The sequence below is a fragment of the Suncus etruscus genome, chromosome 17 (assembly GCF_024139225.1).
Source record: "Suncus etruscus isolate mSunEtr1 chromosome 17, mSunEtr1.pri.cur, whole genome shotgun sequence".
In the NCBI taxonomy this organism is placed as follows: domain Eukaryota; kingdom Metazoa; phylum Chordata; class Mammalia; order Eulipotyphla; family Soricidae; genus Suncus; species Suncus etruscus.
Window position 1 is genome coordinate 58,815,262 of NC_064864.1, and position 27,421 is coordinate 58,842,682.

The window sequence follows — 27,421 nt, forward strand, 5'->3', positions numbered from 1 at the left end:
GTTAGCAGTAATCTAGCGATTACCAAGTTATGGGTTCTATTTGAAGCACATTATGGGAATAGCCTCATATAATCTTCACAGCCTCCCTACAAATATGATGCTCTTTTTTTGTTTGTTTTTGGGTCACACTGAGCGGCGCTCAGGGGTTACTCCTGGCTCTGTGCTCAGAAATTGCTCCTGGCAGGCTCAGGGGACATATGGGATGCCGGGAATTGAACCCTGGTTCGTCCTGGGTCAGCCACGTGTAAGGCAAAAGCCCTGTTGTGCTATCGCTCTTCCCCGTATGATGCTCTTTTTAGCATTCAGCACAAGAGACCAGAAATCTTTCCAAGGCTGCAGGACATGAATGCCTTTCTAGCCATTCTAGCCATCCTCATAGGCCTCTGTTGCTTCCTGTCAAGTGTTGTATTTCAGGAGTGATGTAATGTACCTTGTTACACAGCACCCAGCTGTGATTGCAGCAACGTAATCAAGTGCCCTGCTGTGACTGACAAGACGTAATCATTTCCCATATTGCTGTAACACTTCGCACTGTGCCTGTGGAGTAGATTGAGTTTGGCTGGGAGTCAAGATTCCATGTTAGTTGATAGATGATTTTCCTCATCAGAAATGACTTTTTAGAAGTATTATTATTTTTTGAAGGGGCTCCCATACGCAGTAGAACTCAGGGGTTACTCCTGACTGTGTTTGTGGAGGAGTGCTCCCTAGTGGTGGTCAGAGAACTGGGAGTGCCAGGGAAGGAACCCAGGCCTCCTGCTTGCCAATAATGTGCTCAGCCTGTTGGACTATCTCTCTGACCCCAGATATAAATTTAGAATGATTTTTCTCCAAATTTGAGCCAATGTTTCATGGGATAATGGTAGAAACAATGGCTGAGTTGATTGCTCCATGATTCTGGGTTCAGAATCTCATCTTTTTTTTTCGTTTGTTTTTCTGGGGGATCATACTCGGCAGCACTCAGGGGTTACTCTGACTCTAAGCTCAGAAATTGGTCCTGTCAGGCTCAGGGGACCATAAGGGATGCCGGGATTCGAACCATCATCCTTCTGCATGCAAGACAAATGTCCGACCTCCATGCTATCCCATCTTAGGTTGAAGTACACAGCAGAATGCTCTTAGGTTATTCAAATAATGATTATTGAAGATGTAGGTTTTCATAGAAATTAATTTAATGTATTATACTAGAAATTGCTTTGCTGTTATTTTGGTGTTTGAGGCCCACAAACGATAGTGCTTGGGCTACTTCTGGCTTGGTATTCAGGATACCATCTGTGCCAGGGACTGAATCATGAATGCTGGCATTTAAGGCATGTACTCTGGGCCTTAGTAGCATCTCCCAGTGCCTTAATACAAATCCAGAAGGGGTAACTGCCTTGGCACTTGGTGAGTCATGTAGCAGGAGGCCCCGTGTTGTATTAGCTCATGGGCCTGGTTCTGCCACTAAAAAGAGATGAGTTGGAATTAAATTCTGTGGCTCTTAGTGTCTGCTCAAATAAAGGGTAAGAGCATGATATGAATCACATTTTTTCTTTAATTTTTCCAGCTTGAACAGATGGATTTGGAAGTCCGAGAGATACCACCCCAAAGTCGAGGCATGTATAGCAACAGGATGAGAAGCTACAAGCAAGAAATGGGAAAGCTTGAAACAGATTTTGTGAGTCACATTTTCACCCTTTGTGATATTTACTGATCTTTTTTTAAACTTTTATTTTAGGCATGGTGGTTTACAAACCTTTTAAATCAGAGTTTCATGTACAAAACCTTTCAGCACCACATCCTCTGCCAAAGTGTCCCCTTCCTCCTTTATTGGCCATCTGTCTCCTTCATCTCTTCTGGTCTTGAATTTTAAGCTGAATTTTCATCTTTAGACTAGAGGTTTTTTTTTGGGTTTTTTTTTTTTTTTTTTTTTTGGTTTTTGGGCCACACCCGGTGGTGCTCAGAGGTTACTCCTGGCTGTCTGCTCAGAAATAGCTCCTGGCAGGCACGGGGGACCATATGGGACACTGGGATTCGAACCAACCACCTTTGGTCCTGGATCGGCTGCTTGCAAGGCAAACGCCACTGTGCTATCTCTCCGGGCCCAGACTAGAGTTTTTATGTCTTCTCTTTACTTCAGTCAGCAGTAAATTCCTACTCACTGTTTTTCACCAGGTAGGTTTCTCTCAGCTGTAATATCAGATGTGCCCCCTCCCAAAGAATTGATTTAAGAATTTGGTGACTTAAATTCATACTTTGAGATTTATAATTAGGGCCGGAGAGATAGCACAGTGGCATTTGTCTTGCAACCAGTCGATCCAGGACTAAGGTGGTTGGTTCAAATCCCGGAGTCCCATATAGTCCCCCGTGCCTGCCAGGAGCTATTTTTGAGCAGATAGCCAGGAGTAACCCCTGAGTACTTCTGGGTGTGGCCCAACCCCCCCCCCAAAAAAAAAGAAATTTTCAGAGATTTATAATTAAAGTTAATATTTCAATATAAATGATAGAAATAAAATTAAGTATTTATAAGGATTATTTTAGTTTGCTTGCTTTATTTTTATGAAACACTATTCCAGGGCCGGGAAGGTGGCGCTAGAGATAAGGTGTCTGCCTTGTAAGCGCTACCAAGGAACGGACCGCGGTTCGATCCCCCGGCGTCCCATATGGTCCCCCCAAGCCAGGGGCGATTTCTGAGCACATAGCCAGGAGTAACCCCTGAGCGTCAAACGGGTGTGGCCCAACCAGAACAAAAAAAAAAAACAAAAACAAAACAAAAAAAAAACAAAAACAAAAACAAAAAACAAAAAAAAAAACCGAAACACTATTCCAAAGATTTTTCTCTTGCTTGTTTCTAAAACAACTAAGTACATCTGTTTGCCACGGCAGCCAAAACTAAATCCCACCAACAGACCTGGTGATTCACAGGATGGGAAGGCATTCACATGATGGGAAGATGACACATGGCAGGCATTCACATGGCAGGAGGGTGTTCATGTGACAAGAAATACACATGATAGGACATTTTCTGAGCTCTGGAGCTGGAAGTCCAAGTTTATGGTGTCACCAGGGTGGCTTTTTTGGGTGCCTTCTCTTGGTCTTGCAGGTAACTTCAGGCATCCTCCTGTGGTCTTCCTTTTGTGTGAGTCTGTCCTAACTTCCTCTTCAGATGAGGGCTTGGCCATATTGTTTAGTTGGAGGAAATTAGGGGCCCTATAATTAAATACAAGACATTTCTCTCCAAATAAATGACTCGGGTGAAGCCATTTAGCTACATGAAAATTTTAATTTTAATAATTCGGTAACTTTTTTATTTTTTAGAAATTACATGGTTTCTTTATTTATAAATTTGTTGACAGAATCTTTGTTTTTTAGTTTTATGGACTCAGGTAAGAGAGGGCTTCTTGAATTGTGGGTAGATTTCTTTCTTTTTTTTGGGGGGGTGGTTTTTGGGCCACACTCGGTGATGCTCAGGGGTTACTCCTGGCTATGCGCTCAGAAATAGTTTCTGGCTTGGGGGGACCATATGGGGATTGAACCGAGGTCCATCCTGGATCAGTCTCTTGCAAGGCAAACATCCTACTGCTGCATTATCGCTCAGGCCCCTATGGGTAGATTTCTTTAGGCAAACATCCTACCGCTGCGTTATCGCTCAGGCCCCTATGGGTAGATTTCTTTAGGTATTTGGATATTATATACTTGTATAAGTATATAATCCAGCAGCTCTCTGCTGCTTTCCTGCCACTTTTATTAGCCAGAGTTTAACATAAATCACCTGAGGGTTAGGGTTGAGGTAATTAAAGGTACTTGTAGTAATTAACTCAGAAAAGGTAAAAGGAGGGCTGGAGAGATAGCACAGGTAGGACTATCAGTGGTTCAAATCCTGGCATCCCATATGGTTCTCTGTGCCTGCCAGGAATGATTTCTGAGTGCAGAGCCTGGAGTAACCACTGAGCACCACCGCGCCACAGGGTGTTACTCAAGAAAATGAGAGAGAGAGAGAGAGAGAGAGAGAGAGAGAGAGAGAGAGAGAGAGAGAGAGAGAGAGAGAGAGAGAGAGAGAGAGAGAAGAAAGTTAGTTATATGTGTATGACAACAATCTGCTAAGAGTCCACCTGCCCCTCCAGTGCTTGTGTGCACCTCCTTCTGTGGCTTGACCAGACACCCTGAGCCTCTCTAGATGTAGCCCTGATGGCCCTGTGAGCTCAGAGGACCTGCTCCTAGGCAAGGAGTGCTTCACATTCCCTCAGGACCATTGACCTTGACTGCTGTGTAGTGATGCAGATATAGAAAAATTATTTTGTGCACCTGAGAATAAATTTGTCATCTGAGGTCTGCAGGCACTTACTATAGACCCTTTTATGCTTTTGCTCTTCCTGAAGATTCTGCTTACTTGCCTCTTTCCCATATACTTGATTTGGTATTCTTTTTTTTTTTTTGTTTTTTGGGCCACACCCGGTGACGCTCAGGGTTTACTTCTGGCTATGCGCTCAGAAATTGCTCCTGGCTTGGGGGACCATATGGGACGCTGGGGTATGGGATGCCATTGAGCCATGGTCCATCCTAGTTTAGCACCTGCAAGGCAAATGCCCTACCCCTTGCGCCACTGCTCCAGCCCTGATTTGGTGTCTTTTAATTGCTCTCTCCTGTGAGACTAGGAAAAGCAGGAGCATGAACACCCGATGACCCACCTGATAGTCCCCAAGGTCCTGGTGGCCAGGACCAAAAGATAGATGCTGGGAACCATTCTAATGTTTCTTCAGGATGCTTTTTTTTCTTTGTAAGCAACACTGGTGGTGCTCAGGTGTTATGCTTGGCTCTGCACACCTGGTGGTATACTGGGGACCATATGGTACATGGGGGACATGCAAGGCAAGCACCTTACCCACTATACTATCTCTTTGGCCTATCTCCCCAGCATTCTATTCGGTTCTCACCCCCCATTTAAATTTCCATAAAAAGCAATATAATGTTTTATATTTGATTGGAAAACACATTTTAAGTATATTTTTAAAGTATATATATTTATAAAGACAGAATTAATGGGTTCAAGTTGTTCTTATCAATTCAATTTTGGGGTGAAGGGGTTACACCTGGCAGTGCTCAGGGAACCAAATATGATGCTAGGTTAACCCGCAAGGAAGGCAGGCACTTTGTTCCCTGAATTCTCTGGCCACTGACATGCTTGTCAGTTCTTCCCTTACTGTTGGAATGCTTGTGTTAGGTTGCTCCAGGAAAGATGATTCAGTGAAATGAGGGTGGAAAATGTAGTTTGGCAAAAAATGTTTTTTTTGTTTTTGTTTTTGTTTTTGGGCCACACCTAGTAGTGCTCATCTTTTACTCCTCACTCTGCAATCAGAAATCTCTCCTGGCAGGCTCGGAAGACCACATAGAATGCCAGAGATTGAACCTGGGTTCATCACGAGTCCATCCCAGGTCAGCTGCATGGAAGGAAAATGCCCTACCGCTGTGCTATCTCTCAGGTCCCCAAAGGGAAAAAAAAATTTAAAGCTTTTTGTTTGCTTCTTATAAGTTATCAGCTAACAAACAATAACAGCCACACATTTTTTATTTATTTATTTTTATTAAATATATTTTTTATTTAAGTAACATGATCATATTTGGGTTACAGTCATAACCAGAACACCCCCCTTCACCAGTGCAACATTACCCCCTCCCCCCTCCCCATTCCCTGCCTGTATTCGAGACAGGCATTCTACTACAGTAATTTGTTTTTTTTTTTTTGTTTGTTTGTTTTTTGGTTTTTGGGCCACACCCGGTGACGCTCAGGGGTTACTCCTGGCTATGCGCTCAGAAGTCGCTCCTGGCTTGGGGGACCATATGGGACGCCGGGGGATCGAACCGCGGTCCGTCTCCTAGGCTAGCGCAGGTAAGGCAGGCACCTTACCTCGAGCGCCACCGCCCGGCCCCAGTAATTTGTTTTTAAGTTCAGTAAGTTGTATTTTTTTTTTTTCCTTAAAGGATAAGAGTAAAAAAATATAGTAAAGGTGTGATAGTGGCAATCGCCAATGTTTGCATAGGTCCAGAAAAATGGAGAAAATGGAAAAAAAAATCCTTGACCTGATTACAAAAAGGCCTCACCCCAGAAGTTTATTGACATAAGAGACTCTGGGTTCCAGGAATACCAGTCTATCCAACTCCAGTCATTCTCAAGGTCCCGGTGAAACTTTTTCACACTTTAGCTATTGTTGGTATCAGATTCTTATATTTAAAGACTCTGGATTCTGTGCATTTCTTTCGTTGATGTCAGGCTGATGTAGAGCATCCTCTAGTTTCAGCATATCATTAAATGCAGAGCGATCTGCCCTGCATGCAGACTGTTGCTGAGTCGCCTGGGTGTTGGGAGTACTCTTTGGAGTCAGTCAATGCCAAAGCAGTGGTAGATCTTCTATGGTAGCGAACAGCCACACATTTTAACAAAAAATAACCCCTTCCCCACATTGTTTAAAATAGTTCACCATAACTTAGTTGAAAAAGGGGGTGGGGGCTAGTAAGAAAAGCTAGTATTAAGTGTATCAGGCTAAGTAAGATTCTTGAAAGACGGGAGTGTTAAATTGCCAGCCTGATGCCTCTCAGATTGTGTGCTGGAATATTGCGCCATCTTGTGGCATATTTGTATAGTTGCATATTTCTTTTTTCTTTGAAAGCTGAACTTGCAACGTCCTGTAGAAGATTTGAGGTGGCAAATTGATTAGACTGCAAAGAATGTGAGAACTAGAATTTTTTTAGCCCTCATCTCAGGCTACTTTTATACTGTCCTTCTTTTGTTTGGCAGATTGTGTAATGTGATTGCTCGGCCAGTCCCCAGTGTAGATATGTATGAATCAGAGAATGGTACTTATTGCCAGTCCTATCAGTGAGCTGGAGCAGTCCTGCGTGCTCCTGAGATTTGGGCCCTTTAGGTTTGCAGAACAGCTTGAAACGTTTGCTTCTGTTCTGTGCACTGCCTTGGGTCATCGAAATGAGCAATTTGGGTGTCTAAGTTTGTGAGTAAAGTAAGTGTCCATATCCTGTTTTGTTTTGTTTAGTTTTAAAGTCTAAGTTAGACTAACAGAAGGTAAGTGAGAAGCACAGGTCTTTAAATTTTTTTTATTAAAGAATGTGATTTACAAAGTTAATGATAGATAATCTTATAAAATATTCCTTTACTAATCTCACCACAATGAGATCACCTTCCTTTCACCAGTATTCCCAGAAGCATAAGCTCTTTACATTTTAATTGTTTTGGTCAAAAGTTTATGACCTTGACATTTTTATTTATGTTCTCATTTCTGTTGATATAACTTCTTGGGAGGTTTCACTTCTATCCTGGGGAAACTGTCAAAAACCATGAAAATGTGTTTTAGAGATTTTGATAGTGTCATTGGTAATATATAATTATAGCATCAGCTTCTCCTTCTTGCAGAAACATAAGTGTATGCTTGAAGGAAATTAGAATTCCAGAGTAGACAGGACCCCCTCAGAAAAAGAAAATTTTCTCCATAATAAATATGTTTACCTTTTAAGAAAAATTGCATTTGTGTTTTGAGTCTGTAAAAATTCTGTACCTGCTCATTATAGACTATTCTAAAAATAAATACTAGAGAAAAGAAAAAAAATCTGAGTTCTCTTAAGTCTCTTCCTGTGTATTAAAATTTTACATTTTGATTTATTTTTTCTAGTCTTACCTTATTTTTTCCTCGCATAATTTATCATTTTACTATACATAGTCATGTTGTTAGTCAATGCACATTCCCATGCTAATATTTTTTGTTTTGTTTTGTTTTGTTTTGTTTGGACCACACCCAGTGATGCTCAGGGGTTACTCCTGGCTTTGCGCTCAGAAATTGCTTCTGGCTTGGGGGACTATATGGGACTCTGGGAGATCGAATCACTGTCTGTCCTAGGTCAGACATGTGCAAGGCAAACTCACCTTAGCGCTGCACTAATGCTCTGGTCCCATCCCATGTTAACTTTTAAACATAAAACCGAGCACTATTGCTTTTCCTTTTTATAAATTCTTAATCATCTTAATAGGTGCATAATATTCCAATCAAAGTACAGTGGGTAAGGTTCTTGCTTGCATGCAGCCAGCTAAAGTTTGATCCCCAGCACCCCATATGGTTTCCTGAGCCCTGCCAGAAGTAATCCCTGAGCACTACCAGGTGTGGTTCAGAAAACAAAACAAATAAAAACAGATGTTGGTTTCCCTTTTGTTGAATCATAATATACTTCTGTTTGATCTCTGCATAATTTATTATGGAACAATTACAGCAGTAAACATAATATAAGGTTATTTGATCAGGGTCATTCTTGGTCTCAGATAGATGGTCCAGTCCAAGGACATTGGCATTTTCATAACTCTTTAGCATAATATATCTGGGCATACGTTTCTGTTGTGATGCGCCCAATTGCTCTCATTGTTCCATCTGTCTTTCTGTCATCTCTGTTTTAGAAGGTGATTTCGATATAAAAGTGACAGGCAGGCCACTGCTATCTCTCCGCCATTCTTTCAGTCCACAAGTCGTTGTGTGTGAGGGACACTGTTATTAGCTCTCATTAGGGGGATTTTATAATGGTCACATGAATGCAACTGAGATTCATCCCAAAGACCCTCTTCCATGGAGAGGCTTATTGATATTGGTAAAACTAGAGATATGCATGGCTCTTTATTTCTGGTTGGAATATTTCTTAATCCAGAAATGGGAACTGTCTCAGCTATGTGGGTCATTAATAAATATATAAGTTTTTAGGCCATATTTGGCAACTCTCAGAGGTTACTGCTGGGTCTGCACTCAGTAATCACTCCTGGCAGACTTGGGGGGACCATATGGAATGCCAGGGATTGACCCTTGGTCAGCTGTGTGTAAGGCAAACACCCTACCCACTGTGCTATTGCTCCAGTTCCTTTAATGTGTGTGTGTGTGTGTGTGTGTGTGTGTGTGTGTGTGTGTGTATAAAACAAATGATTATTGGGCTGGAGTGATAGCACAGCGGTAAGGCACTTGCCTTGCATGCAGCTGACCCAGGATAGATCTGGGTTCAATCCCCTGCATCCTATATGATCCCCTGAGCCTGTTAGGAGTGATTTCTGAGAGCAGAGCCAGACTTAGCCCCTGAGAACCAACAGGTATGGCTCAAAAATGAACAAACAAAAAGCAACCCCCCCAAAAAAAAGATTATTGTAGTAAGGTAACTTGCTTACTACAATGTTTATGGAACCTTTATGGTTCCGATGCATCTCAGCACCGTCACAGCACCCCGTTTCCCTCTTTTGGTTAGCTTTAAGATTAGAACACTGAAGGAAAAATTTATACTGTATTGTCTTGCATGTATATGATTTTCCACGTTTGCAATTACTTTCTCCAGAAGATGATTTTCCCAAGACTACTCTGTAAGATCATGAGAATATTGTCATGCAATTGGCTTTCTTTGTAAGATCCTCATTCCAGGCTTTTGACCTTGGTAAGTGCTTATAGACTCTCCAGTAATTCCAAGAGTTACAAGAACTGGACCCCCTGGGTAGGAAGAGGCAGAAGTCTAGTTTATGGGGCCAATCTGGGGGCCAATCTGTCCTCTTGTGTCACTTTAGTTCCTAATCTAAGATGCTATCAATGGTCCATGGCCCCACCTCTTCCCAGAAGGGTGCCAGCCTTCTGGAATGGAACAGAACTTTATGCTTTATGACTTGGTGTTGGCCATCTGAACTGTTTTCAAGGCTCTTGATTTTCACTTGGAATGCTCTGGCACTTTAAAGGTGACTGTTGTTTGGTTTTTGGGTCACACCCGGCAGTGCTCAGGGGTTACTCCTGGATCTATGCTCAGAAATCGCTCCTAGCAGGCTCGAGGGACCATAAGGGATGCCGGGATTCGAAACACCATCCTTCAGCATGCAAGGCAAACACCCTACCTCCATGCTATCTCTCCGGCCCCAAAATGACCGTTTTTATGAGGACTGCTTTGGATGTTAGCCTGTATGCCCTTAGCTTTGGTGGAGTCTCAGGACTAGAAACAAAAATTGGTTTCAGATACAGTCACTGGCGAGGCTGAAGTGTTACCTGGTACAGGTATATGTGTGCACATGCACTTACATTCCCGTGTGTGTGATTAAAAATATTAGGTCCTCAGTGGATTTTTCAGTTTTATAAGAATATTCTTTTTCTTCCTTACCTACTTTCTAAGCCCCCCACCCCCCGGAATTAAAATTAAATCACCATTTTATGAAGGAGACATTTTTGTTATGGCTTTATGATATTTCTAAGTGTGCAGTTGAGTTTTGTAAGCAGATGGGATATATATATATATATACACACACACACATATGTATATATTTTTCTTTTGAGACACTGCTAAATTGCTTAAACAAAAACAAAGCTTAACAGATTCAATATTGCTGTTTATGCTTGTAATCCTTCTTAAATGACTCAGCAACTAATAGACTTATTATATACGTTTATATTGTTGTTTTTGGCTTAGTCACTTTGATCTTATCAAAGAAATAAAGAGGAAAGGTGAAAAACAGGTAAGATATTAAAAGATTAATTATAAACCTGTGACAAATTTGTCTTCATTGATGTGCCACTAGGTGGCGCTGTTTATTTGCAGAGGGTCTTATTTATTTATTTATTTTAAAAAAGAAACTGGTAGTAACTGAAATTACTGCCTCATGAATAAAATATTTCTGATGGGATTTGCATTTCTATATTGGCTGAAGACACTGTGAAATGTTTTATTAACCAGCCCAGTGCAACTGTCAGGCTATTAAAAAGATCCAGTGGTCCCTGTTTAGATAAATAAACTAAATAAATCCAATTCATCAAATTGGTGTTCCTGGCTGTTTATTTTCCATTCTTTTGATGTACAGTTTATTTTAAGTTAAAGCCACATTGGTTTAAAAATTAATGGGAAAAATGTTATTTGGTGTTTGGAACATGAAGGAGCTAATTGCCTTCGTCCAAACGCCGACTCTGTTTTAATGTTAAATTGTTTGCTCCACTCACTCACAGGCAAACTTTTTCCTGGTTTCCTCAGAACTCCTATGGTCCAAAGTAGTTGACTGTTGTGTAAATATGTGTTCAGAAACCGTGTGGCTGAGCCGGGGGAAAAGTGTGCTGTGGTTAAAAGACAATCGCTTCACTGCTTGTGCCTCTAAGTCACGCTCCTCGTGTGTAAGGTTCACAATCTCTCCGAAAGAGAGCTGTGAATTGTTTTTTAATTAAAACACACATTATCAGAGTCTGGAGTCTGCTTTCTAGCCCTGCTGCAGGTAGTGTCCAGAGGGGTATGGTGGCTGGAGAGTGGTCAAGGACCCCGGGGCCCCACGGAGCTACATCTTCGAAAACTTGGGGTTTAATGTGACTTACTGCCACTCGCTGCACACGCTTCACGCCAAGGCCTGAGGGATACAGAACTGTTCGCACAAAGTGTGTCAGTTCCCTGTTTTGCTGCACTGAAATGAGGCAGTGAGTGCCAGTCACCCAGCAAGCAGGCTTCCAACTTTCCCTGCCAATCACCTCTTCTCTTTCCTTGATGCCTCTGTTGCTTCTCCTGCCATCCTTCCTGTCTTTCATCTGATTTCACACTTATGAGGACAAAACTTAAAAGCAGATTAGGCATTTTCCACTTAGCAGATGGTGTTGGGGCTGTCCACTGCTCCTGCTCAAGATGGAGCTGGATGGGGCGTCAATGGTGGAAGTGATTCTGCTGTGGGAACCATAGTTGAAGAGTTTTTCTGTATCAACCATTTCAGGTTTCCCTGTGCAAGAAGTTTAGACAGGGCTAGAAAAGGTTTTATTTATTTATTTATTTATTTATTTATTTATTTATTTATTTATTTATTTATTTATTGGTTTTTGGGTCACACCTGGTGGCGTTCAGGGGTTACTCTTGGCTCTGCACTCAGAAGTCGCTCCTGGCAGGCTCCAGGGACCATATGGGATGCCAGGATTTGAACCACCGCCCGTCCTGCATCAGCTATGTGCAAGGCAGACACCCTACCGCTGTGCTATCTCTCTGGCCCTGGAAAATGTTTTATTTATTTATTTATTTATTTATTTATTTATTTATTTATTTATTTATTTATTTATTTTATTGTGGTCAAAGTGAATTACAATTATTCACAGAAATATTTAAGGCACATAGTGACAATGAATGAGGGGCATTCCCACCCCAAATGTTGTCTTCCCTCCACCCCTGTTCCCAGCATGAATTCCTTATCTCCCTCCTTAACCCCCCATAATGCTAGTGTAATTGTTCCCTACTTGTACAGCTTGTTGTAAATTGGGTAACGATTCTTCTGTCGTTGACTATGGGTTTGTTGTTCAAGTCTGATCATTTTTATTTCCACTAAATATTCATTCGACTGTCTGGTCCTGGTACCATCCATTTTTCCTCCTAAAATTGTGAGGCTGAACAAGATGGTTCCAGTAATGTGGTTCTGTTGGAGATATAAGGGAGAAGAAAACAAAGACAAAAGCAAAAGGGGAAAAAAAAGAACTAGGAGGGGTTCGTCTAGGTAAATTTCGTTTAGGTAAATAAATTTCCCTTTAGGAGGAGAGGGGGGGGGAAAGAAAAGGGTAACAAAACAAATCAAAACAAACAAAACAAAAACAAAAAAGACAATAGGGCATAGGGCCAGAGAGATAGCATGGAGGTAAGGCCTTTGCCTTTCATGCAGAAGGTCATTGGTTCGAATCCCAGTGTCCCATATGGTCCCTTGTGCCTGCCAGGAGCAATTTCTGAGCATGGAGCTAGGAGTAACCCCTGAGCACTGCCGGGTTTAACCCAAAAACCACACACACACACACACACACACACACACACACACACACACACACACACACACACACACAGGAAAAAAACACCCCAAACCAGCAACTACTTAACATTTCTTTTGTTTATTCTTTTTTTGTTGTTGTTTTTCGTCTTTTTTTTTTTTGCATAGGCACAGTAAATATTGGGAAACTATTGGGGAAATTAGAATGGGAATTCCCTTGGCCTAAAAGATACAGTGTTTCTCCCCCACTTAAAGCATACTGCCTTGGGAACAACTACATATACATGCTCATTTTCACATCCCGAGTTCTTTTATGGTGCCAGGGAACTTTCCGGTCAGTTGTGGACGATGATATCACGCCTCTATAGGTAGAGATCTTGTTATTTGCATAGGTCAACTGAGCCTAGAGTGTCTTTCAGTATGGTTCCAGAAGTTCTGCTCAGTTGCAGTTGTTGAAGTTAAGACTTCTGGAATTAGAGATCTAGGTTTTTGTATAAATCCTAGGCCGAAGCCTCAGCTAGGATCTTTCTCAATGGACCTTCGATAGGTTCTGCCCAGTCCATGTTTGTCAAGGTCAGCCTTCTGTAGTTAGCGATTTTGGATTTTGCACAGAGCAAAGTATGTCATGTCCTCTGATTGCATCAGATCAGTAGGTGATGAGACCCTCTCTTAGATCAAGTTGTTCCCATTTCCTCGTGTCAGGGTGTCATACCAAAACTGTTGCAAATTGGTGCTAGAGTGGTATTAGGAATTTCCCAGGGAGGAATTTGGTTCCTGGTGCTGTTTCTGGGACCTGTGTCAGTTCCACATCTGGGATTTGGGATTCTGTAATGGAGGGTCACTGCCCAATCACATTGAGAATAAATTAGGTCCACATGGCACATGCTCAGGGTGGGAGGCTTCCCTCTATTATGATATGTATGGGTTATTATCTCTAGTAGATAAAAGTTTGTTTCTATGTATAAGTTTTCCCCTTATTTAGAGTGCCTTTACAAAAGGGGATGGTGCCAAATTATATTGCTGGTGGAATTGAGGTTAAGAATGATAGTCTACACATTTTCTGTTTCCTGGGTTTGGCCTGAGCTTAGAAAAGATTTTAATAGAGACTTTTTCCCCCTTAGTACCTGGTACTGGAAACCTTCAGGTTACCTACCTACCTGTTGAGTCTTTTTTGTTGTTGTTTTTCTCAGGGATTATTCCTGGCTTTGCACTCAGAAATTGCTCCTGATAGGCTCAGGGGACCATATGGGATGTTGGGGATCAAACCCGGGTCCATCTCGGGTAGGCAGCATGCAAGTCAAATGCTCTACCGCTGTGCTATCACTTCCCCTCTTTTTTAACTTGTGATATTTAGTTTGCCCAAGTGGAAAATTATGTTCACGTAATTTATAAATAAATATATAATGCAGTGTCAAATCACTACTTTTTTTTTTTTTTTCAAATCACCACTTTTGTTTGTGGATTCATCGTGGACTGAAAGCCTTTGCTAGAGATTAGAAATGCCTCTATTGAAACACTTAGATTTGGCTGTGTTGGGAAAAGTGAAAGAATGAGACTCCATTCTCAGCACACTCTTCCTATCTCAGAGAACTCACAAAAGCTCTTGCAAGTCAAGCTCTAGCTCAGAGACATCGAAGGAAATGGCTATTTGGTTTTTGTTCAGCACCATTTGAAATGAGTTATTACTTATTTGCAGAATTGGACTTGGCAATTTTCTGTAAAAATGCAGATTTTGATTGTTGATGGTGAGGTATTTGATCTGCCATTGCAGACTTACAGTGGAGTAATGGTGGGCTTTATTTTATCTGGGGAGGTTTGGGTCACACCTGGTGGCACTCAAGGGTTACTCCTGACTCTGCTCTCAAAAGTCACTCCTGGCAGGCATGGGGAACCCTACAGGGATGCCGGGAATTGAACCTGGCTCTGTCCAGTGTTGGCCACGTGCAAGGCAAATGCCTTAGTGCTGTGTTATTGCTCCAGCCATAATGATGGGTTTTAATTGGTGGGTTTTAGAGAATCAACTTGCCAAGCAGTGGGCTTGGTGGGAAATAACTGATGAAGAAATGAAATGAGTGTCTTAAAAAACTGTTTTGTGGGCCTGGAGAGATAGCACAGCGGCGTTTGCCTTGCAAGCAGCCGATGCAGGACAAAAGGTGGTTGGTTCGAATCTCGGTGTCCCATATGGTCCCCGTGCCTGCCAGGAGCTATATCTGAGCAGATAGCCAGGAGTAACCCCTGAGCACCGCCGGGTGTGGCCCAAAAACCAAAAAAAAACAAAAAAAAACAAAAAAAACAAAAAAACTGTTTTGTATATACTTCAAAACCAGCATTGTCTTTGTGAATCTCTTCTAAATTCTTTGTGTAAAATCTGAAGTCCCTTTGGCTCTCACAATGGAATACTGTGTCTTTGCACATTGCACGACTTTCATTTCAGTTTTTGTTTTTGTCTTTTGTTCTTATGGGCCCACTGCCGCAGGTCCAGAGGAATGAGAGGGTCAATGCTCTTGTCTTGATCTTTTAAATATAAACCATGTCTGCCAATAAGTTTCAGCTGAAGTAAGACCAGAGCTTTATAGACAAAGGTAGTAATTTTAGGGGAAAAGGTTAGAAAAGAGAAAGCTAACTCCATGATTAGAATCTTGCAGATTTACTTTCTTAGTCCCAATGAGGCTAAAGTATTTTTCTTTTTCACTTTCTAAAAAATGATTCTATGTTATCATTTCCAATGCTGACTGCTCCATGGCCCCAACTAAAAGCCATTACTCAGAGTTCAGAAGGATTCTGCATGTGTGTTGTCAACACCTCTGTCCACCATGGTCCAGTCCATATTTGATCCATATTTGATCTGGCTATGCTTAGTGTAATTTTAGGCTAAATTTAATCACAGGCCCCAGTGCCATGAGTAAAATAGAGACCAATACTGTGAAATTGTGGGACAAGCCGAAAACCTTCAAATCAATGTCTTATATTCACTCTGCCTCAGGTTCTGCACCTGCTAGTTCAGAACATTCTTTCAACTCTGCCGGCCGAAGAAGGGAGTGAGAAGGTCAGAGAAGATGTGCAAGTGCTTTGAGAACTGCACATTTTCAGTCAGTGGCATGGCTGTGTACAAATTGCAATCCTGTAATTAAACAGGTCAGCGCTAAAGTGCCTTCAAACCAGGGGATTCTTTCAAGATCCTAAACATGTGCCCCCTCTCCGTGGGTGCTTGGTAGACACACTCCAGGTGCTTACACAAAAGATTGAAGTGGCTTCTCTTCCTTCTTCTTCTCAGCTATGACCTTCTAAGTGGATAGAAGCTTTTAAAAAATTTTTTTAGTTCATCTCACTTTGTAAAAGCTTTCTTAGGAATTAATCTGTACAAGCAAGGTCTCTCCTTGGGTAGTAGAGTTGGCACTAAAGGCAAAAAGAAAATGATGACATATTATTATATTACTTGTGTCATCTCATAACTTCTGTTTGAACTGAATTTTCCATGAGGGGTTCAAAATACCCACTGAATTGTTTACTTTGGATTTCTTTCCCATTGTGCTCTAAATTCGAATAACTGACTTTTCCCAGAGATGAATAGGGCCAGTGTCTTTCATTGTTTTAAAACTGACCAAGCATGGGGCCGGAGAGATAGCATGGAGGTAATGCGAATGCAGAAGGATGGTGGCTCGAATGCCGCCATCCCATATGGTCTCCTGAGCCTGCCAGGAGCAGTTTCTGAGTGTAGAGCCAGGAGTAACCCCTGAGCGCTGCTGGGTGTGAACTAAAAACAAAAACAACAAAAAAACAAAACAAAAAACTGACCAAGCACAGAATATTTGAGAAGGAAAGGAGGGATGGTTCTATAATCTTTGTTAAATATTGTCATTAATGTCAACAAAATATTTACTTTTGCATACCTTTTTGGTAGTTGCCAAACTGCTTTATAATGTAAAATTTTTCATTACATACTGATAGTTTTCTTTAGCTAATATAATATACTATATGTATTATATAATGTAACATAATATGTAAATATAATATGTGATAATGGAATTATAAAATATATTGTGTAACAAAAACATTATATATTACATTATACTATATATTATGTAGGTTATTATATACTATAGCTTATATAAATACATATAAAATGTTACTCAGCTAAACATAGTATGGTAGAAGCACAATGATTTATTTATTTATTTATTTATTTTTAAACTTTATTGATTGATTGATTGTTCTTTGGGCCAAACCCAGTGGTGCTTAGTAGTCGCTCTTGGCCTACACTCAGAAATTGCCCCTGGCAGGCTGGAGGACCATATGGGATACCAGGAATTGAACCGGGTCCCTCCTCAGGTCCACCACATGCAAGGCAAATGCCCTGCCGCTGTGCTATCTCTCTGGCCCAAGCACAGTAATTTAAATTCTCACTAGTAAAACAAATATCAAAGTAATTTCAGAACTAAAGGCCAAGGGAAGGAGTGGAGGAAGAGAACTCTTAAGCTGAGGCTCTTTTGATTCCCCTTGATTAAAGTTAGTTTTTAATTTTGATGGTTTTTAACAATTTGTGGTTGTTTTGGTACAGATTTCTGTAAGTAAGTGGCATACATGATTTTAGGATCTATAATTTATTGAACATTAGGCAGTGGATAAAAAGATGCATACAATGCATTTTTTTTAAATGAGCTCAAAATCTTAATCATTGTCACATGGGCTAAATGAAACTAAAAGGAGATTACAATGGGAAGAGACAGTGAAGGTGGCATCTAGCCCAGTAGGTTGTGCATGAATAAAATGGATCCTGGAACAATCCCCACTAAGATAATATTCAAACAAGTCTGAAGGATCAGGAGAGTGCATGGAGGAAAGCAAGTCTTTGGAGGCAGAAAGAACAACATGGGATTGATGGGAGACAAATACGAGAACCTTAATTTTTTTTTTTGAGAACCTTAATTTTTCAGCTACATATTAGATTTTCAGGTTCTGAAAGTCCTCATGAGAGTACCTCTTAGTCATAGTGACTGATTTACTAGTCTTAGAGGACATGTCCAGCCCAGAGCGACCAACTCTTTGTGAAGCCACTTTAGAGCCACTTTGGCTGTGTTGAGTTGCTCTGCCTTCTTCTCATTTGTCAGAAGGTGTGATCTCAAGATGACATTCTAGAGGTGGCTTTCTAGGTCAGGAAGCATTTATTGGGGGCTGAGATGGGGTTCATTTCTTTTTTTTTTTTTTTTTGGTTTTTGGGCCACACCCGGTGGTGCTCAGGGGTTACTCCTGGCTGTCTGCTCAGAAATAGCTCCTGGCAGGCACGGGGGACCATATGGGACACCAGGATTCGAACCAACCACCTTTGGTCCTGGATTGGCTGCTTGCAAGGCAAACACCGTTGTGCTATCTCTCCGGGCCCTCATTTCTTTCTCTGTTCCGAGGACTCTCCTGGGGAGGCTCTGGATTTAGTGGTGCTTAGGTGGAACCAGGGTCCTCAGCAATCCTTGGTACCAACTCTCCAGCCCCATACTGAAACTGTTAAAAGAACCAAGCTGTCTGTCCCACATGCACTACTGTGCCATTTAAGTTCTTTGTCATTTTCTTTTTTCTTCTGAAACCTTCAGTATAGCTATTTAAAACACCCTTTTAAAGGTGGAAAATTAATTTATTATCTTACAGCAAGAGTTACTCAGAGACTGGAGAGATAGCACAGTGGTAAGGCATTTGCCTTGCATGCAGCCAACCCAGGACGAACAGTGGTTCGAATTCCAGCATCCCATATGGTTTCCAGAGCCTGCCAAAAGTGACATCTGAGCACAGAGCCAGGAGTAACCCCTGAGTGCTGCCGGGTGTGACCTAAAAAAAAAAAGAGTTACTCAAAGCTTTTTGTTTTCTTTTCTGTTTATTTTTGGGCCACACTCAGTGGTGATCAAGGCTTACTCTTGCCTCTGTACACAGGAATTACTCCTTGAGGTGTTCAGGGGATCATGGAGATGTTGGGGATTGAGCCCGGGTTGTTCATGTGCATGGCAAACATGCTACTTGCTTTATTTACTATCTGGCTTCCTACTCACTGTTTATTTAATATCACATTACTTTATAAATAAATTTTAGTTTTCTTCTAAATTAGATACTATGATAAACAGAGAACTGTGGTATGAGTAGTTTTTCTTCCCCAATAGCAAAACATGTTTACTTGAGCTCAGAGCAAAACCAGACCCTCACTTTAACTTACCTGATTTAAATTACCCATAGCTTTGACCTCATCTTATTTTCAGATATTGCTAATAGATCATTTTCATGTGACTTTCATTAACATGTATTTTTCACTGCTTTGGAAGGGAGGTTAGGAAACTTAGAAATATCTGCTATTTCTAGATTTAGTATGAAAACCTGTATGTATGTATGTATGTATGTATGTATGTATGTATGTATGTATGTGTGTGTGTATTTTCCCCTGTGAAGTATCGTGAGACTTATTGTGATTTAATTTTGTGCAAGAATTGTCACGAAATGACTAGTCATCTGTAACAGAACAAGCACGGATGTTATGGGCAGGTAGGATTCTGCTATGGTCAACGTCTTCATTGATCTAACAGAATTACATTTTGTCTCCCCTGTGTCTGCATTTTCTCTTGGCAATAAGCCAAGTGAATTTGGAGCTGAAAGAAAGAGGAAAATCTACTTGGCTTCAAATCACTATCCGACTTGATAGGAAAATGACGAGGATTTTTAGGCTCTTGTTTTTAGGGCAGAGGAGGAGAGAATCTAAGGTTAAAAACAAATTCTAACTTAACGTAGTCCATAGTTTATGATGGCCAATTAAATCTTATGGTAATCATGTAAAATAACTTTAAATGACAAAATGTCTTTCTATTTTAATTTATTTCTGGATTGTAGTCATTACAAATGTTAGATTAGAAAGAATACTATCAGGCCAAGAGATAGCACAGTGATAGGGTGTTTGCCTTGCACGCAGCCGACTCAGAACAAATCTGGGTTTGATTCCTGGCATCCAATCTGGTCCCCTGAGCCTGTCAGGAGCAATTTCTGAGCTCAGATCCAGGAGTAAACCCTGAGCACTGCCGGATGTGGCCCAAAAATGAAAAACAAAAAACAAAACAAAGAAAGGATACGCTTATGTCCCATAATCACCACTTTAAAATTGGTGGTATTTCTTAAAGTACTTGTTTTTCCAGTTTTTTTTTTTCGTTTTTTTTTTTTTTTTTCTTAAATCGTAGAGCCAGGAGTAACCCCTAAGCGCTGGAGAGAGAGAGAGAGAGAGAGAGAGAGAGAGAGAGAGAGAGAGAGAGAGAGAGAGAGAGAGAGAGAGAGACAGAGAGAGAGAGAGACAGAGAGAGAGAGAGACAGAGAGAGAGAGACAGAGAGAGAGAGAGACAGAGAGAGAGACAGAGACAGAGAGAGACAGAGAGAGACAGAGAGAGAGACAGAGAGAGACAGAGACAGAGAAAGACAGAGGGGAGAGAAAGGGGAGAGAGGAGAGAGGGGAAAGAGAGGAAAGAGAGGAGAGAGATGGGAGAGAGAGAAGAGAGGAGAGAGAGGAGACGGGAGAGAGGGGAGAGAGAGAAGAGAGGAGAGAGGAGGGAGAGAGGGGGAGAGGGGGAAAAGAGGAGAGAGGGGAGAGAGGAGAGGGGGGGAGGTTTTTTGGTTTGGTTTGTTTTTTTTTTTTTGGTTTTTCGGGCCACACCCGTTTGATGCTCAGGGGTAACTCCTGGCCAAGCACTCAGAAATTGCCCCTGGCTTGGGGGGACCATATGGGACACCGGGGATCGAACCGTGGTCCTTCCTTGGGTAGCGCCTGCAAGGCAGACACCTTACCTCTAGCACCACCTCACCGGCCCCATTTTTTCAGTTTTTAATTTCAACATAGTGATTGTCTTGAAGAATCTTTTTTTTTTTTTTGGTTTTTGGGCCACACCCAGCAGTGCTCAGGGGTTACTCCTGGCTATTTGCTCAGAAATAGTTCCTGGCAGGCACGGGAGACCATATGGGACACCGGGATTCGAACCAACCACCTTTGGTCCTGGATCAGCTGCTTGCAAGGCAAACACCGCTGTGCTATCTCTCCGGACCCGTCTTGAAGAATCTTGATGAGTAGCTACATTATCTGGTTTTGGATTTTGCATTCAGAGAGATTTTCTCATAAAAGTGTGTCACTCCAAAATGTTTTCAACACAGGAATCACAGATTTATGTTTTCCTAGCTAATTAGTATTTTCTCAGGTATCATCCAAGGAAATAATCATTATATGTATACAAAAACACAGATTTGAGGTGGGATTTTGATCTGAGTATTTTATATCTAGAGGTTTCTATCTTCTATCCAATCTTTTCAGAAAGTATCAAAGAAGTAAATAATGCTTTCTTTTTTAATCTGAAGGACAGATGGTCATAGATGGAGCTGTGGCTCACTCTGCGATTTAAAATGGGGCATATCATGGCATCTTCTGAGAACAAATGTCAAGACCAAATTAATTTACAATAGTCCCATTATATTTGGAGTTTACACTATCCTTCAAAGAGGAATCATTTCTGGCCCAGCCAATTAGAAAAGATGGTGTTTTCCAGTAGAGATGACATTCTGCCATAGAGGATGAGTCGTGGCCCTTCTGGTGCCCTTCCAGATCATGTTTTATTTTGTGTTTTCAAGCTGGGCCTCTCTCAACACTGTCTTTGCAAAACCTCTTTCCTAAAGTCAGGCACCATGCCCCCAGATGCTCATTCCTATCTCCCCCAGAGCGTCCTTGAAACCTTGCTACCAAATCAAGGCATTTTGCCTTTTCAATGATGACTGGGGCTAAACAGTCAAGGCAAGTGACAAGAGGCATTGGCAGCAAGGGAAGGAAAAGAGAGAAAGGGAAGTTGGAGTGGGGGGAAATTAAGGCAGGCGAGCAAAGGAGGAAACCGACAGGTGTTGGGTAAGGGGAGGTGATCTTAGCTACCGCCTCTGGCAGGGTGCTTTGGGGCTCACACAGTGATCTGTCTACTCTTGCTACAGCCAGATGCTTTTTAATAGTTTTGGGGAATCAGGTTGTACTAAGAAATTGCTCAGAAGGACAGACTGATGTTGTCATTAAATTCAAATTTGCCTAAAGGATTTTTCTACTCTCCAATTAAGGGAAAAAATATCTATACAGATCTCCTCAGCTCCAGTGTTTGTCACATGCAAATAGCCAGAAGGATCCAGGCTGCCAGGAATATTGACTCAATTATCGTTTTAGACTCTGTCATTGGAGATCTGATGTGTTTCCTCCTTGATCTGGATACTTGGGTAAAGTCAGGAAGACTGTGATCTCTTTGAACTGAACTAACTAGTGGGTTGAGTTTTAGGGGTGAGAAAAGGACTTCTCAGCTTCAGTGCCTTGAGCTAGATGGTTTTTGTTTTTCTTTTGGTTGGTTCCAGGCAGAGGGCAGCTGTCTTGGGCCTTGTAGAATGTTCTGCATCTCTTGTTTTTTCTGCTAAATTCTAGTCATTTTTTCCCCATCCCATCCTAGAAATGAGCAATCCCAAAATGCCTCCAGACATTCACATGTCTCCTTGGAGGGAAAATTATCCCTGACTGAGAATCACTCCATTTAGAATGATCCCTGATTGGGATTTGAGAAGAGAGGGAAAGGGAAAGAGAATGAACAGTAGAAGGCCCTCTAAGAGCAAGCTTGTCATATCTCATTTATTCTTCAGTAAAATTTGCAGTGCAGATATCTGATGTTAAAAAAACTAAAGCACATTCCCAGGGTCCCATCATTTGGATCCAGGACTTGAAATAAACCATCTCTGACTCTCAAGCTGGAAAATCATGCCACTTGAGAGCATTCATCTCTAATGTGTCACCAGAGCCTCTGCCAGTTTCAATGTGTAGAGCTTAAATACCTCCAGGTCACTCACCAGCCCACATTTGTGTCAGACAGGCTGTAAACCAGAGAGGTACTCACAGAGTAGATATTAAATAGCTATTGTAATTTTAAAGCAAATTTTTTTAGCAGGCGCATCCAGGATGATATGTGATAGGCACACCTTCCCTATATCAGCACAGAAAGTCACATTTGGTGTGAATTGTCTTTTGAACACAATTTCTTTTTGGAGCAAGGAAATGCATTGTGTTGGCGTATGTATTTCTTCTCATTTCTTATTTAAAGAAAATGCATCACATAGTTGAGATACTTGATCATAATACATTTGTTTCCCAATGAAAGGTAAGAGGAAAAGAAAGAAAAAAGAAAAAGTACAGTAACAAGCTCATTTGTAAAAATTATTTTATCACAAATGAAGTCTCTAGTACATTGGTAGATGGCTTATAAGTACTTATTGATAAATGTTCAGTCTGTGAAACTGGGGTGTTCCTTTAGGGAAGACAGCATCAAACATAAAGTTGTCCAGAAATTCAAAGCTATGATACTACCAATTTTAGAGGCATATATTCAGCTGCAGGGCCTCCTGGAAGAAGACCTGGTTCAGACATGGTGACTGCATTTGTGGGTGTGGTTACAGCTGCCAGGCTTTCCTGAAAGAAGGAAGCTACAGGGAAGGATGTTCACACTTACTTCCAAAAAAAGCCTTGGTGATATCAGCTTGACCACCAGTGTACCTGAAGTGTGGTCAGATTGGCATCCTTGCAGGAAATCATGGAATGTCAGTGATGAGGCAAAGCCATTGAGAAAATGGTGATTCTGGGTGAGGGAGGCAGCAAGCGTGGGTCTGGCAGGGTGGGGGCTTGGCCCACCCTCTCCTCCTGAGATGGCCAATGTGTGTTGCATGGGCTGGTATAGCCATAATGTTTCACAGCTCTGATTTCTTTTAAATTTCACCTTGCTTGTGTATTTGTCATTTTAAGACTAAAGGTTCTGAAATGTTCCATTGAGTGCATCTTCTCAGAAATAGCCATACATAGGAAATATAATATGTTCATTGGTAGGGGCAAAGAGAACTGATGAATTTCAGAAATAGGGGACTGGAGAGATAGCATGGAGGTAAGGCATTTGCCTTTTCATGCAGAAGGACGGTGGTTCGAATCCCGGCATCCCATATGGTCCCCCGTGCCTGCCAGGAGCGATTTCTGAGTGTGGAGCCAGGAGTGACCCCTGAGCGCTGCCGGGTGTGACCCCAAAAATGCACAAACAAAAAAATTCAGAAATAGTATTTCAGAAAAATATTTCAATAACTTTTTTTGGACTTTTTCTGTAGTCCTTATTTACCTTATCAATAGTTATAGTGGCATATGATCGCCAACTTTTTATTTGAAGACTAAGCTAATAAATTAAACATGGTATGTTTATATCTGATGAAAGGTGATGTTTTAGAAAGGTGTTAAAATATACTGACAGTTCCTGCTCATAAGCTCCTTTGGTATAAATATGCAGATGACATCCTTAGATATTGTTTGTACACATGTCGATAGTCAGGAAACGTCAACCACGTAACAAATGCAAATGCCAACCTCACAACTTAACCTCTCTGTGTAGACAAGGGTGTCTGTGTTTATATCACATGTGTCTTTTAACTTTATTTCAAAGTTTTTATTATTTTTTAGCATATTATTAGCACTATTTTCATGTATCACAGAAGCAGCTGGTGCACTAATATTTCTAATCAAGAACTTTCTCTGTCTGGCTCTCTTTCTCTCTTTCTCACACACATACATGTATGCACACACACCTATCTATACAATTGCAGTTTCAGGAATGTGTATTTTCTGTTACTTTCTGTATTTTCTTATCTCTACAGTGTTTTGTAGTATCCTTCTATTTACCTGTATAGAGTATTTTTGGTTAAAGAGGAACCTGAGGACAGTCGGGATCCCCCTTTTCCATCTTAGGCATCCTTGGTGTTCAGGCATATACTGAACTCTTTGCCATGCATTATGTCTGTGTTAAGATCTAACAATTAATGGAAGTCCATGGAGTGTTTTTTCCCACCAAGGATTTTGACTGATAGGGTCTCAGATGGGACAGCAGCAGGGTGGACTGGGTGTCTGATGAAGGGGTCTAGGTTGAAGTCCTGCATCAATCACAAAACATACTGGAGAATTTTTGTAGGTTTTGTCTTTGGAGGGGTTGTTATCCCTTCTTCATTCATAAAATTAGAACAATGATGTCTGTCTACTTGTCTAACCGTAACATTATGTACCATGAAAATACTCTGGAAGTGGGACTTGGGGATTGCCTAGAAAAGTCATGTCACGAAAGCATCACTGTTATATGTTTATGCAGGGTGGGCACCCTTGGTGTCTTATTTACTTTCTGGCTTTTAAATAATCATCTTCTGCTTCAGTGCTCCCCCAAACTAGTCTCAAAAATCTGACTCTAGGAAACTTTTAAGTTCAAGGTAGCAAAATTTAATAGTCATTGCACTTAGCATCCATTAGGAATATGGCAGGTCCAAAGAATAGACCATGTATCACAGAAGCAAATAGCTCCTAATGTTCCTTCTGACAGCACACTCAGATGAAAGGCCAGAGTTTCTGTGCTGGGGAGAGGGCTCAAAGGGCTGGAGCACGTGCTTTGCATGTGGGGGCCCTAGTTTGATTCCTGGCACAGCTTGATCCCCTAAGCATCATGATGGGAATAGCAAATCCCACCTCTCTCCCACCCCTGAGTGTCACTCAATGGGGATTAAAAAAACAAAAAGTAAAAATAAAGACAGTCATTTCTGAATTTATACAAAGGCTTTCCTCCCCCCAAACCCACATGACCATTTTCTAGCCACAGCATTTCAGAATTTCCCCATTTATTTATGGCTTGTTTCTTTAGGTTATGAACAGGTTTCTTCTCTCATCAGTGCATTTCCCATGGTACACTGTTCATGTATCTGTTACAACAGTGATTGTAAGAGTTAATTACACCTTTTCAACTGGAAAAGTGATTTTGTAATAAGGAATTGGGTAGGTACATAGAAAAATATATCGGATAAATATTTTACAGAAATACTGTCATACAGTGAACACACCTAGAAGATGGGGCGACAGAGTATATTGTGGCTTATTTGATGGCATGCTGGGTTTAGTACATTCTAATACTCCTTTACTCCTACTTCTTTTTAATCCTTCAGACTCATCATTTTAGAACCTTAAATTGTCTTTGTTTGCTGCCTTTCATCAAGAGAATCAGTTATTATATATTGTTGACTCACTTTTCCTCACCTACCAGTCATCATACATACTGTGTTCCTTATTTGAGGGAGAGTCCTCCCAGGGAGTATTCAGGAGATCTGATTGTCCTACCACCCACTCACTATGATCCCAGCCAGGGACTGAATGAGAGAATATGGTGAGCCCTATCTTCCATGCCCTCCCCCTACAGTGCTTGGAGGCTTTCAGGGCTGCATCTGGTGATGTTTGGGCATCATGTGGTGCCAAGGATGGAACTGTGGCCTTCTGCATACATGTTCCTTTATCTTTTTTACTACTTTCTGGCCCACTACTCTGTTTTTAATTCTTTTCTCCTTATAACCTTTCATCTTCGGTATTCAAAAGCCATTAAGTTTCAAAATTCATTACTCTAACTGGTCTTTCTGACTGGTGACATCCTCTGTGCTCTATATCTTTTAGGATATATTTACTCAAAATGTAAACTAGATTTTAGTTCAAGTATTTTGACTTGAAAATTGGCCTTAAGCTTTAGGTTTGCTTTTTGGGTGGGGGGGGGCATGCCCGGTGACATTCAGGGGTTACTCCTGGCTATGCACTGAGAAATAGCTTCTGGGGGGCCGGAGAGTTAGCATGGAGGTAGGGCATTTGCCTTGCATGTAGAAGGATGGTGGTTCAAATGCCGGCATCTCATATGGTCCCTTGAGCCTGCCAGGAGCGATTTCTGAGCATAGAGCCAGGAGTGACCCCTGAGTGCAGCCAGGTGTGATCCAAAAAAACAAAACAAAACAAAAAAGAAATAGCTCCTGGCTTGGGGGACCATATGGGATGTCGGAATTTAAACCCAGGTTTGTTCTGGGTCAGCCACATGTAAGGCAAACACCCTACCACTGTGCTATTGCTCCGGCCCCTTAAGCTTGAGTTTTAACTGAAGCCTGTATGGTTGTTCATGGTGATGAATGTTTCTATCATAATCTCTCCTATAGATTATCTAGGTAATTACCCAAAGAAACATTCAAAGACTTATTGGATTGTGATTCAGATTTTCTAGGGATCACCTTTTATCCTGTTGTGATAAACAAACAAGAAGCATACTGTCCTAGTCTCAGACGCCAGATTTCCAATGTAATCCTAAAATGGTCTCTATTCCCATTCTCCTGACAGTGCTGCCTTCTTGTTTGCTTTCTTTCCGTGTATAAATAGACTCGCCCTACTATAGTATGTACTGCTTCACAGTAGGAACTGGGACCTAATGTGCTTCTTAAGAACATCAATTATATTCATTTTGTTTTTTGGGGGACTAGGAGTAACCCCTGAGTGCTGCTTTGGATGGCCCAAAAACCAAAAACAAACAAACAAAAAAACCCAAATTAAAAATTAACTGCCAAAAATTGATGCTCTGTATTGGTTTTTTATTTTTATTTTTATTTTTTTTGTTTTTGGGTCACACCCAGCAGTGCTCAGGGGTTACTCCTGGCTTTGCACTCAGAAGCCACTCATGGCAGGCTCAGGGGACCATATGGATGATGGGATTCGAACCACTATCCCTCCTTTATTGGCCACATGCAAGGCAAATGCCTTACTGCTGTGCTATTGCTCCAGCCCCCAGT

At 41.3% G+C, this 27,421-nt stretch overlaps 1 protein-coding gene across 2 annotated transcripts in view; it reads left to right on the forward strand.

The window, feature by feature from the left end:
* The window catches only part of VTI1A (vesicle transport through interaction with t-SNAREs 1A), a 449,364-nt gene that overhangs the window by 26,168 nt on the left and 395,775 nt on the right, over nt 1-27,421 (forward strand). For both annotated transcript variants that reach the window (XM_049764530.1, XM_049764531.1), the window contains exon 3: nt 1,544-1,654. In XM_049764530.1, coding sequence (XP_049620487.1) covers nt 1,544-1,654 — 111 coding nt within the window. The remainder of the gene's footprint in view (nt 1-1,543; nt 1,655-27,421) is intronic.